Genomic DNA, 13,976 nt, shown 5'->3' on the forward strand with positions numbered 1-13,976 from the left:
GAACTGCACTGAAGGGTTCAGTCAGCCTGCTTATATAGAGCTCCAGTACAACGTAACTGTAACAATTTTCTAAAACTATCCAATCACTGAACGTCACTTTCGATCCCTTATTTGCATAACTATCTACAGTATCCCCCTGCTGACCCAGGGTGAGAACTTCAGTACATAACAGATTTCAATGGGTCTACTGCTCAGTTGGACATCACCCAATGCTGAACAAGTCTGAGATTGAACCCCTTCACTTTTTGTAGTGGTTCTTGGGAGCCAGTGTTAAAGTGGCAGAAGACTGGGTGATATAAACACTAAGTTTAGTTGAATTTAAATGTGATATTTTGCTGCTTCTTTTTAATATGTTAAACCACCCAAATCTTTCAATATGGGAGAGCTATAACTAGAAGCTCCAGGGTTCACCCAGTACTGCCAATCAATATTACAAGTGGGGAGGAGAGGCACACAACCATTGGTGCTCCAGTTTAATAACTTTTTGTGAAGTCCAGGTCAAATCAAAACACTGGGCTGGAAGTCCACCCTTACACATTCATTTCAGGGTTGGATATTAAAATACTCTGTTTCAGTGCTATTTTTCTAGAAAAAGAGGTGCTGAAGCTCACCATGACATTCTCCCTTGTTTGTTGGTGTGCTAATTATGTTCTTTTTTGCCATCTAGTGGACAAAGAAAGGATCAATGTAGGGAAATGCTATCAAGTGCATTACTTTTCCCTTTAGAATTAGGAGGCCCCAGCTAAAAAACTTAAAAAATGCTAAAGCTGCAGCTTTATAGACATTGATCTGACAGTATGTCTCATTAAAGAGTGGGAAACTTGCATGGGGATTGTGCTGCAAACATCAGAAGGATCAAGGTAGACTACTGGTATCTGAATTCATGTGAGGCTTCAGGATAGGTGTTTTTTGTTTGAAAAGAACAAATACAGTGGTACCTTGGTTTATGAACTTAAACCATTCCGGAAGTCTGCTCTTAAACCATAGAAAGTAAAGGAAAACGGATCTGTTCCAGTCGGTGAAAAACAACCCCTAAAACAGCAATTTAACATGAATTTTACTATCTAATGAGACCACAACATGAAGGCAATAATCAATGTACAGTGGTACCTCTGTTTAAGAACAGTCCGGTTTAAGAATGATTTGGTTTACAAACTCTGCAAAACCGAAATAGTGTTCCGGTTTGAGAACTTTACCTCGGTCTAAGAACAGAATCTGAACAGTGGAAGGGCACTGGCAGTAGGAGGCCTCATTAGGGAAAGCACGCCTCAGTGTAAGAATGGTTTTGGTTTAAGAATGGACTTCCGGAACGGATTAAGTTCAGAAACCGAGGTACCATTGTACTGTACTATAAAATAAATAAGACAGTATTATAGATTATAAAAATTAAAATTATTTTTTTTCTTACATGTTCCGATGATAGTCATTGTTTGGATGGGGGGGGCGGGTTATCCATTTCTGCAGTCACACAATCAACCAGTAGCTGAACTAGGTTCCATCCAGTCACAAAAACAAGTCACAAAAACAAAGTCACAAGCCACAGTCACAAGTCAGTCCCATAAAATAAAGAACAAGTCACAATCAAAAAAATGAAAAAGCCACACAAACAAAAAGGCAAAAATAGCAAAATTAAAGCTCCAAATATCACTTCTATATTGTGTGTGTACTCGGGACTAAACAGCTGACAGACTCAACAGAAAGCGTCTGTGTGCTGGTCCTGTGGGTTACCTGAGAGGCGAGGTCCAAGTCTGGTCCATGGTCAAAGGTGCAACGTGAAGGCAGTCCATAGAAGCTGAAGCTGGGTGCAGGGCAGGGAGTCATGATTTTAGAAAATAGTGAAGCTTCCTCTGAACCCATGACACTTCCAAGTCAATGGAGAACACAATATCATTTCTTCACCATTCAGAATGGGACCTTTTACAATAATGATTTTAAGAACACAAGCTAGCCAAAGTTAAGCACTTTTTAGTCGCACTGACTTCAGTGGCGGAGATAAAAACACGTCATTTCCTTTTTCACTGAAAGTAGTTGGATATAAAAATACGTAACTTGGCTGGATCATGTCCTTTAAAAGTCAGATTCATAACCTATTCTAGAGTCGTAGTCTATTAAATTGCTTTATTATTATTCTATACTTCAGCCCACAAGCAACAGCCATAACTACAAAGTGAAAGATCTAAGCATTTCAGTGTCCTAATCAGATTCAGTTAATTTGTGTGCCTTGAAACAAATTCTGTTCTCAAAGCAATTTCAGTAAAATCAGTGAATAACGGCAGAGGAAAACATATTAGAATGCTGGTTACTGATTCTGCAAGCTCTGAGAATAGACATAGTTTGCCTTTGCAAATACCTAAAACAGTAAGAAAGTGACACGCACAAAAAATGAATAAGTAAAAGAATGAGAGGAGAGAACAAAAAAACATCTATTTAAATAGAAATTGGGAACATGAGGTCATGGAAAAGGGGCATACTGTAAAATCAAAATTAACAACCAAATGGGATATATTAGTGCGAAGATGTGAAGAAGAGGCACAAGAACAGAAATAAATGTAATGTCTTAAAATGTGCCTCGTATAAATTGCTCTTTTCAAAAAAAATAATAATCCACTTTTAGTCATAGCTGCTGTGAACAAAGAATCCCTTCTATAGGTATGGTAGGTTTTTGTGGTGATCAAATGTTGGTGGAGAAGTCACAGATTCAGTTTAGCAAGTTGCTAACCAGTTAGCCCCAGGATTAAATCCTAGTCTAGACTATTTTTCACCCAGAATGGTCTTCAATAGTAGTTTATGGGTTGTAAGTATGACACAATATTATCTAATCTCTCCACATTGATAATGAATCACTGATTACCACTCTGGTTAAAAGAGTCAAAAGCCTTGTCAAAAGTAGACTGGATACTTAATGACTTGTTCTATAAATTTTCAGCTATCAATGATAGGTTGATTGGTTGAGAAGTATCTGGGGTCCTCTTTCTCCCTGTTGAAGCAGGGACATTTGCCCATCTCTAGGCTCACAGTGTTCACCTGTTCTCCAATAATTTTCAAAAGACATCATGCTACCTAGAATTTCATCATCTGTACTGCAAAATTTATTTTAAAGTCTGCCAGATCAGGTTTGTGAGACTCACGTCAAACACATTATTTCTAGTCTCTGTGAGGCACAACCCATCTACCACCAGAAGTCCTTTATCATAGAAGCATGAACTATGATATCAGAATATTTCCCAATCATCAAGATGATCAAAAGTCTGGAAACCAAGCCTTAGGAGGAACAGTTGAAGGAGCTGGGTCTGTTTAGCCTGGATAAGAGAAGACTGAGAGGAGATATGATAGCCATCTTCAAATATCTCAAGGGCTGTCACATGGAAGATGGAACAAGCTTGTTTTCTTCTACTCTGGAGGGTAGGACTCAATTCAATGGCTTCAAGTTACAAGAAAGGAAGAGCTTTCTGGCAGTAAGAGCTGTTCAACAGTGGAATGATCTCTCTTGGGAGGTGGTGGACTCTCCTTCCTTGGAGGTTTTAAAGCAGAAGTTGGATGGCATTGCAGGGAATTGGACTAGATGACACTTGGAGTCACTTCCAACTCTGTGATTCTGTGTTTTCATGGTTCTATGATCGTATTTCTTTAGTATCACTTCAGAGCTGGTAGTATCATTTGTTCTCATAGAGATCAGCAGGAAGACATCATGTAGCAGCCTTCACAATGTTCCTATGTAGGATAAATCCCTGGACAATACACAGCTGCCTTAGTCCTTCTCATCCAGTCCATCACCACACCCCAGGAAGTCCTGAATTTATCAGTTCCTGAACTGATCAGTCCTTCCTTTCTCAATAAAATAAGACAGGAGACTAAGTGGTTGAGAATGAAGGTGGGCTGCACTTGTCCAAGTCCCTTGTCATCCTCAGGCCTAATTACTGAAGTGTGGCGCTGTGGGTTAAAGCCTCAGCGCCTAGGGCTTGCCGATCGAAAGGTCGGCAGTTCGAATCCCCGCGGCGGGGTGCGCTCCCGTCGTTCGGTCCCAGCGCCTGCCAACCTAGCAGTTCGAAAGCACCCCCGGGTGCAAGTAGATAAATAGGTACCGCTTACCAGCGGGAAGGTAAACGGCGTTCCGTGTGCTGCGCTGGCTCGCCAGATGCAGCTTTGTCACGCTGGCCACGTGACCCGGAAGTGTCTCCGGACAGCGCTGGCCCCCGGCCTATAGATGTGAGATGGGCGCACAAACCCCAGAGTCTGTCAAGACTGGCCCGTTCGGGCAGGGGTACCTTTACCTTTACCTTATCCACCAGTTTAGGACCAGATGGGCCACTTGACACCTTCATAAGACTGACCTGATCTGACCTGATCTAACTGTTTGCTGTAGTGGTCAGAGGGTTGAACAAAGGCCTGGGAGAGTTTGGTTCAAAATCCCACTTGACCATGAAGCTCAGTGGGTGACCTTGGGGCAGTGGCTACCTCTTAGGCTAACCAGGGTTGTTGAGGATTAAAAAGAGAGAGGGTGGGGAGCCATGTATGCCGAGCTCCTCACATATAAGCATAGTATATATATATTTAAGTAGTATATGCAGTTCTTATATACAGCCCAGCCCACGGTATTTCTAACAGAGTGAACTTAAATATAGGGAATAGTAAGCAACCCATATGTAGGTTATCACATGTGATCAGACACACATCTTTTGTTCCCTGCTCATGGGCTGGAAAACTCCTCCTGAATATCTCACATTTGCCATGTAGGAATTGTGTCATATTTGATACACACACGAGAGAAAATGTCAAAGGAAAGAATTTAGCTTCGCATTTCCAGTTAGGACACAAATACCCCTAAAACATTTAAACATGTTTTAAAGGAACTGTCTGAAGAAATGTAATGAAGCTGATACTGTAAAACTTGTTAGAAATGCTGTATTTCAAAACTGGAAATGAAGTTAGCTTCAATTGTTTTACTTTTTGACATCAAGATAAAAATTAATACAGTTTAGTTATAGATATTCCACACAGACAACTTTGCTATCACAGAATAACAGATTTATGTCAAGTAGCTGACATATGGGACTTCTTCACACATGTTAACGGCTAATGAAAGACAATCTGTTGTTCTTCTGTTCCATGCAACATACAAAGTGACTTGGTTTGGGCAAGAATAGCACCACAAATGAATGAACAGAAAACAATCCTTCCCTGTGTGAGTTTTCTCTATGAAAAATGTGCCAGAATAAATTTTCCACTGACTTGTCAATAGTCTCTAGCCTACACACCTACAACGGAAAGAACTGCCGCCAGACAAGCAGGTAGGGATGGTAGGGAAGCTTTTTATAAACTGGATGATAATGGGTGGATGTGCCACCAACACCTGGATATCACAAAATATTTTGGTGAGTTGACAACTGTTAGTTGCCAGAGTGTTGTGAGCAGTATTTGCACACTGTGTAACTTTCATTTTATATATGTTACATCCTAAGAATCCCAATGCCTTCCAAACCCTGAATTGCTTTTCTTCTACAGGAATTTGAAGAATTGCTATTATTATCCTGCATTTGTGAACTACATGCGTGTGTTGTTTCTACATTCATTTCAAAAGATTAAAAAGGTACATCAATGAAAATCCACCGTCTGTGTATATGGCTGCATGCACACCATACATTTAAAGCACCCTCCCCACAAAGAATCCTGCAAACTGTTAAGGGTGCTGGGAACTGTAGCTCTGTAAAGGGTAAACTACAGTTCCCAGGGGTTGCTTTAATCACATGGTGTGCACACAAGCATGTCTTTAGAATTTTCATTAAGCGAAGTTACATTATGCCAAAGGTTCACTTGCTGCATAATCCTATAGCCCTGCCATGCCAGCAATCGGCTTATGCTTGTGTAATATCAGCATAGCTTAGTCAAAGTTCTATTCCCTCCCAGCAGAAAAGCGGGGGGGGGGGGAGAGAGACGGACGACGACAACTGTAGTACAAACACCAGGGAATACATCAATCCTACTAGCCATTCCACCAGCATCCATGGCAACACTGCCAACTCCCGCCAATCGAAGAACAGCACACCAATTCCCCCACATCAGCTCGGCATGGATAGAGCCTGTTGAGGAGAAAATCACAATAGGACAAAGAACAGAGAATGCAGCAACACTGCCAGCCACTTCCCCAGCATCAGTGGCAATACCACCGGCACGCGTATCCATCATGGAGCAGCATTCTGACAACGGTCCTGTGTTAGCCACACATGGTCTGAGCTACTGCACCTACAGCAATGGAGATTCTTCACCCTGTCGCAGAACATTCACAGCACACAGCCTGCCAGCTACAAAGATAACACAGCACTCTGTACTGCAAGGGCCGTCATGGAGCAGGCAACAAAATAAAAATAAAAATAAAATGGAGCCTCTTCAGAGATCTCTGAGCACAGACCTGTGGAACAACACAGGTTCAAAACCCACCAATTTATATCTTCACTGCCAACTTCTCTTTCTGCAAAAAAAGGGGAATTTTCATGTTCGGGATCATTAGGAAAGGGATCAAAAACAAAACTCCCAGTACAGAAATGTGTAAACACAACTCTATGGTAGACCGCATTTGGAATACTGTATTAAGTTTTGTTTGCTGCACCTCAAAAGGTATATTGCAGAATAATAATAATAATAATAATAATAATAATAATAATAGAAATGGAAAAGATACAAAAAAGACAATCGAAATTATCAGAGGGCTGGAGAAATATCCCTGTCGATGGAAAAAAAGGTTAGAACATTTGGTGATATTTCATTTAGAATGAAGCCAAGTAAGAGGGGGACATGATAGAGGTGTATAACATTGAAAATGGTGTGAAGAAGTTAGAGAGAAGTTTGCCTCCTGCCCTCAGAATATTAAAACCTGGGGCAGCGAATGAAGCTGAGATTCAGGACAGACAAACAGAAGTACTTCAAACAACTCTTAGTTAAACTATGGAACCTTGGAACAAACTTAGATAGCTTTAAATCATTTGGCAAATTAAATGACCACTTGTTATTACCATAAAGAAGGCTGATCACTGAAGAGTTGATACTTTTGAATTCTGGTGCTGGAGGAGACTCTTGAGAGTCCCATGGACTGCAAGAAGATCAAACCTCTCCATTCTTAAGGAAATCAGCCCTGAGTGCTCACTGGAAGGACAGATCCTGAAGCTGAGGCTCCAATACTTTGGCCACCTCATGAGAAGACTCCCTGGAAAAGACCCTGATGTTGGGAAAGATCACAAGGGAAAGGGCACAAGGAGAAGGGGACGACAGAGGACGAGATGGTTGGACAGTGTTCTCAAAGCTACCAGCATGAGTTTGACCAAGCTGGGGGAGGCAGTGGAAGACAGGAGTGCCTGGCGTGCTCTGGTCCATGGGGTCACAAAGAGTCGGACACGACTAAATGACTAAACAACAAGAAGTTATTACAGCTGCATACTACACCTCCTAGGTAAGAAGTAGCATACCACTGAATTTGGATTTAGGCACATCAAATATGTTCAGGCATAAAAGCTGAAGCATTCATAAATAGAAGGAACTGCTACTTTGGTTCAATCCCACCCACCCCCATGCACTTCTACTCTACTGGGTCACATGAGCAAATGAACTAATTAATGGAATCAGGTTGGTTTTCTAAAGGGAGAAGCATTATAGTAGGATAGTTCTGGTTACAGTAGCTGCAGAACTACAATGATCCTTAAAAGTGATTTCTTTCTTTATTAATGAATTAATACATCTGCATGGCCACCCAGTCACCTGTTTTCTGGGCAACTCACAAAAACTGTAAGAATAAAATACAGTATTAAAAACACAATGCTAAACAATACAAGCAGCACTGAAACGTTTTTCTTCTGTCAGATATGCAAAAAGAAAAAGTTGTTCAAAACATTTGGTCTTCACCTTGTGCCAAAAATAAATAAATATAGGGATGGTGTTACAGTATGTGAGCATCTCTAGCCTGTTTCGTAATGGAAGCACAACCGCTGGGCAAGAGCTCTCTCCTTTGTTCAGAGGTGGGGAACCTTTTTCAGTCCCTTATGGGGTACCTTCCAAGGGCGGCATGCCATGGTACACAGGGCCAAAGATTATGGCAAGTAGTGTGACACAAAAGTCAAAGGTATCTACATATGTATGGACACACACGCATCTCCCCATCAAGGCAAGCTGGAGGCATTACTCTAGGTACTGAGAGCACTCACCACAGCATGACATCTGGACTGAGTTTATTCACCCTCATGTAGCCTGTTTCTGCACCTCACTGATTTAGAACATTGCAGCCCTACCTGCATCTGCTTGGCATCATTTGCGTAGTGGGAAACCTCAGACCAGCTCTCCATCCAGATGACCTCTTCCCATGGTTTCAGATTGAAGTGCATTGCTACTAACTTTTACCGGAGGCTCATTTTGCCACCTTTTGTGGATGGCTGGGTAATTGGGGGAAAGAAATATCATATTACAGGGTAGCAACATCTGTTTTCTTGTATTGTTTGGACTTTGCTTGCAGAATGTCTGCCATGCATGGAGTTGCTCTACCAGGAAACAAAAAAGATGGAAATGCCTAAGCAGTAGTAATGTTTTCTAGACCAAAACATTCATATTATCCTATATACTATATACTGTGTAGGCTTGATGGTCTGGGGAATGTGTCTCCTTTTTGAGTAACTGGTTTTGTGTATCTGTGTGAATATGGAAAGCAGTACAGTGGTACCCCGGGTTACATACGCTTCAGGTTACAGACTCCACTAACCCAGAAATAGTACCTCGGGTTAAGAACTTTGCTTCAGGATGAGAACAGAAATTGTGCTCCAGCGGCGCGGCAGCAGCTAGAGGCCCCATTAGCTATAGTGGTGCTTCAGGTGAAGAACAGTTTCAGGTTAAGAACGGACCTCCGGAACAAATTAAGTACTTAACCCGAGGTACCACTGTATAGCATAAAGATCCACAAAATATTTTTTATTACAGTTCTATCCTGCCTTGCCTTCCAAGGAGCTCAAGGTGGTGATGGGCTTTTTTGCCATACATTTTATCCTTGCAGCAACCCTGTTAGGGTTCCTAACAAATACTCACGGAATTAATAATAATAATAATAATAATAATAATAATAATAATAATAATAATAATAATTTATTACGGTCAAAGACCAGTTCAAGAAAACTTTTTCTAGATGTGTAACATTACTTAGGCAGACCTTGCTTGTGCTGGGCAGGTTGCCATAAACGGGGAAATTATAAAACAATCTTCCTCCTGAATATTGACTTTCTTCAAGCTTATTAGCTCTAGTGAAGCTGAACCTTGCTTCACACTGGATAAGAGTATAGTCTGTAATAAACAATAAGTTGTGTTATTCAATCTTAAAATGTAAAAGGAAAAAGTTATAGACTTGATAAATAATGAAACTAGCTGCAAGACTCTAGAGTAAAAAAAACCAACCATGGAAGGGAAAGAAGATGACCTGTAGATTTGCTGGAACTCAGGATTGAGAGGAAATGCTCTGCTGCTTCTAAATAAGTTTTTCAAAAATATATCAAATCCCTAGTCAAGTCGGATGCTTTGAAAATGCTCCACTGATTTTAAATGAGCTTTCCCAACAAATCTTGATACAGATGTAATACTAATTCTCAGCTGAGACTAATGGAAGATTACTATCACCTTCGACTTAATTTAGGATTTGGTGGAAATGTTCCAGTAAAACTAATGAAGGATTTGATTCACAACACATTTTAGCTTTACATAAGTTATTTCCCATCCCTGATCCTCCTAAACTTCCTAAAAAGGGGGAAAATATATGCTTACTAGTGGGCTGAGCAACACTATCATGGCAGGGGTGAGAATAGCTCAGTTTCTATCCTGGGGCAAGAGGCTGAACAAGAGTACTGTATCTACAGTATATTGCATCTCACAACTGACTATATATTGCATATGGTATTTTGTATATTGCATTTAATTTATATATTGTAGTTTATTTTAGTATACCTTGTATTTTATTGTGTATATATTGTATTGTATTTGTATACATATTTATTACTACTTGAATTGAAATATAAAAATACAGTATTAGAAATAAATGAAGCAATAAAAATAAAAATCAATGCAAGTATTTAATGTGTTGGAGGAACCATTTCCCATCTTCAGCAAACCCACAGGCCACCTGAATGAAACTTGCAGACTACTGGTGATCCATGCACCAGTTTGGCAACCCTGGGCTGCTAGAATGGACTTATAGCAATTGCTTTGGTTAATTTGCATTCATTTTGTGTTATACTAGTAGGCATATTAATGGTGCAATGTGAAAAACTGACAGATCTATGAATTGGCAAGCACAAGGTGCATGCATGGGCATAGCCAGGATTTATGTTGGTGGGAGAGGGCAGAACCTCAGCTAGTTAAGTATTTTATTGATTTACTTGATTTGGCTACGCCCTTGGGTTCATGTAATTAATATGTAGGTGGGATGAATTATTAAAAATCTTATAAATGTATTACCTATTCATTGCATTGACATCCAAGGCTTGGGAGTAACCCTATTTAAAAATGAAAAGGATCCCTGGAGATGTGTTCCTTGGAGCCTGTCGCTGCACCTTAGAAAGTGATGTTTGTAGTGCAAACTGTGCAGAGAGGTCGTGCAACATGGATTCTGCGGATCCATGTGAAAATTCAAAGGATCAATTTCTCCCCCAACCATGTATTTTATACGGATGAGGCTGTCTGTGTAGATGCATTCAAGCTGTGGATTGCTCGGTTTTGAGGGAACATGGGTGACCCCAACTGAGTAAAAAAATAAAATAGTTTTTATAGTTCAAATCATGAACATGATGTGCCAGTGGGTTCTATTGAAAAATCCAGAGGTATGTTTTTGCTCTATAGGCACGAAGCGCTGGGTTCGTGATTATTCTGATGCAGACTTGAGGGCACTGAGGCGATTTGGTGGTGGTTTTGGTGTGCCATGCGGTGTCAAGATCTGCAAGATCCATTTTCTGTGCGCCATGACAGCAGAAACGTTAAGTACCAGAGGCGTGAATTATTCTTATTTTTAAACTGTGCAGCCTATGGGCACACGAGACCAGGGCCGGATTTAGGTTTGATGAGGCCCAAAGCTTACTGAAGGTAATGGGGCCCTTTATATGTCCAGCTGTCCTTTGTCAACAACAAATTGTCGCTGTTTTTTGTGTTGAATATATGCTATACGGTAATTTATGGACCTAATAGGTATCTAAAGCCATTTGCCACTGTTGCTATATGTAGGTTTTATTTTATTTGCTTTTTATCTTATATTTTGGAAATGTATATTCTGGTTTTTTCCTGCTTTTAACGGTTTTTGGGGGCCTCAAGAAAGTGGGACCCTAAGATGCAGCTTGTTTAGACTCGGACACGACTAAACAACAACAAATCCGGCACTGCGTGAGACTGATTCTGCAAAACAGCAACATGCAGATTCACCACGATCCGTTTTCGACAGAAACGAGGAGGATGCCGGGTTCCGTCTACCTAGGGCGGCAAGAAGAGGCCGCTCCCTCTGCTTTGGGAACCAGCCCTGACCGAACCCAGCAGTTCGGCGGGACCCGCTTCCAAACAAAAACACGGACGCGGCTGCCGTTTCCCCCACCCAAATCCAAAAAAAAAGACGGCAAAAGGAGGAAAATCTCGAGCGCCGCTTGCGAAGGCGACCCCAAACCGTCGCGCCCCTCAGCGCCCTGAGGTGAAGGCGGAAAGGGGGCGTGGCCTCGCCTCGCGAGCCCTCGGAGTGGCGCGAACACGGACGGAGCGCGTCTCAAGCCCCGCCTCTCCGCTGCTGCCGTTGTTGTCTCTTTAAGGCCGGGAGGAGGAGGGGGGGTTGTTTTGTGTGTGTATGAGGGCGGGCGGTTGGAAAGCGGCGGTTGCTGGTGGTCCGCGCGCGCTCGTCTCGCGAGATCCGCGTTGGCGCGCCGTGACCTCCATGTGAGAGCAGCGGCGCCTGGTAAACAGTCCTCGGGGTTAGGACATGGCTCCCGCCGCCGGCGCCCGTTAGTTCCAGACGGTGGGGGAAGCCTTCCTTTGCTGGTCCCCTCAGGGCAGCTCCTGACAGGGGCTTTTGCCGCCATTCCGAGTGCGGCTGCGGAAAGGGAGAAAGGAAGGGGCCGCGAGGGCTGCTGGCGGGGCGAGGAAGGAGGCAGCGAGGAAGGCCGGCAGCTGAGGAGGCTGGCGGTGGTCCTCGGGGTCTGAGGGAAGGAGCTTCCCACCCCCGCTGCCGCCCCCCGTTTCTCTCTCCGGTGCTCCGAGCCGGCGGGAAAAGCGCCTCCCGCCCCTCTTTCGTCCTCCTCTGGGTGCGCGCCATGTGGATCCAGGTGCGCACCATCGACGGTGCGCAGACCCAGACCATCGACGACCTCAGTCGCCTCACCAAGATCGAGAGCCTGCGCGAGAAGATCGAGGAGAGCTTCCGCGTGAGCCCGGACAGGCAGCGCCTCTTCTACCGGGGCAAGCAGGTGAGGCGCCCGGGCGGGACACTCCCCCCTCCCCTGGCTTCTCGGAGGCGCGATGGGTGGTGCTTCGCATTATTATTATTATGAACCCCAGCAGCTGTTGCATCCTCTCCTCTGGGCTTATTGTTTACCATCTTCCTCACACCTGAGGGGGTAAATGCAGGAAGCAGCCCGAGGATGCCTTTGTGCGAAGGGCGGCGGCAATTTCATCCACCATCCCCTCCTCCTCCTCGCTCTCGGTTTCCAACGGCGCTGCTCGCCAGGCTCCGCCTCTCTCTCTCTGCTTCGCTAGCGGAGTCTCTGCTCTCAAGGGGTGCGCGCAGGGGGCCCGGGATGCCACGGGGGAAGGGGAAGGATGAGGCCGGTTGTCTCTGCTGCACGACTTCCGGCGCTTCAACAGCCTCCAGAAACGCTCGTTGGCTCCCGCTCCGCCCCGCCAGTATGCCCAGGGAAGTGGCACCTGGTCGAGGAAAGTTATTCTCGGTGCCATCTCTTCTCCCTCCCCCCCTTTCCACTTCCTCTTCTCCCCACACCCTCCTTCCCATCCTTTTTTGCATAGGGGCACTAGCTACACCCCCCTTTAGTCGAAAGCCACGAGTATGGAACCGATGTGCCAACTGTTAACGAGATTCAGTTCCATAGGCATCATCTAATCGGAAGGAAGCCCCATCGAGTTCAGTGGGACTTGTTTCGGTTAAGTAGGCACAGGCTGCATCCTTAGAGAGATACATTTCCTTTGTTTTGGGAGTTTGTTTTTGTCAGTGTAGGGACAGAGAGTTCTGAGGAAGTGCTTGAGTTCCTTGTACTCTCTAGGCACTTAAGGCTTTCATTGGAAGCTGGCTCTCTTTAAATATACAGCAAATTAACAAAGGTAGACAAGCCTGGGCTACCATGATGGGAAATGCAAAAGTGGTTGATACACATTCTGGAATACTGTATACATCGTTTTACCTCGTTGGATCCAGTGTGGATAAATGCTGTGAAGCATAGCTCATCTGCATAACAGAGATTGAGTATGCAATCAGGTCATACAACTTCACTCCCTCTTCTAGAGAAGTTGTTACGTTAGTTTTTTGGCACCTTTTTGTTATGGCATAAACTTTCATGGCCAGTGGTCCAGAAAAGCTTTTGCTGTGATAAATGGGTTCGTGTTTACGGTGCCATTTATTGTTGTAATTCATTCTTATAACTGCATGTTTTTCTTTTCCCATAGCCCTTTCAGACTACAGTTACTGTGCTTTCTAGCCATTGTACCTTTAATGTTTTCTAGTTATGGCTAGGTAGCTCTGTGTTTCTGTGAATATATTGTGCTGGGATTTGGTTTGTCATAAATTCTGTAAAGCAAGAGTGTAATTGCCTCTCTGTTTTAGAACATGTTATGGCCGATCTAACGGACCTCAAAGGACCAATGAGATCAGAGATTCAAAGAGTGTTGTGCAAGATGCAGCAGAGGATTCAAAACAAACAGATAACAATGAATAAGAAATGTAGGAGCACATTGGATGCCTCATAACAAAACTAATGCAG

At 43.3% G+C, this 13,976-nt stretch overlaps 1 protein-coding gene and 1 long non-coding RNA gene across 3 annotated transcripts in view; one reads left to right on the forward strand and one right to left on the reverse strand.

Moving 5' to 3' along the window:
* Positions 1–242: 242 nt before the first annotated feature.
* On the reverse strand, positions 243–11,770 carry LOC309522122. 2 transcript variants are annotated; one of them, XR_014214867.1, is made up of 4 exons: positions 11,428–11,770; positions 9,179–9,309; positions 4,272–8,519; positions 243–3,917 (listed from the first exon to the last, which is right to left on the reverse strand). It is a non-coding gene; the product is annotated as an uncharacterized lncRNA (long non-coding RNA). The 2 variants fall into 2 exon arrangements; XR_014214868.1 differs by having other exon boundaries at positions 4,272–9,309.
* Positions 11,771–11,959: 189 nt separating this feature from the next.
* Positions 11,960–13,976, forward strand: part of UHRF2 (ubiquitin like with PHD and ring finger domains 2) — a 49,390-nt gene continuing 47,373 nt past the window's right edge. Inside the window, exon 1 of the mRNA XM_082204752.1 lies at positions 11,960–12,452. Coding sequence (XP_082060878.1) covers positions 12,300–12,452 — 153 coding nt within the window. The 5' untranslated portion in view covers positions 11,960–12,299. The remainder of the gene's footprint in view (positions 12,453–13,976) is intronic.

The sequence above is a fragment of the Podarcis vaucheri genome, assembly GCF_965113315.1.
Source record: "Podarcis vaucheri genome assembly, chromosome: 17".
NCBI lineage: Eukaryota > Metazoa > Chordata > Lepidosauria > Squamata > Lacertidae > Podarcis > Podarcis vaucheri.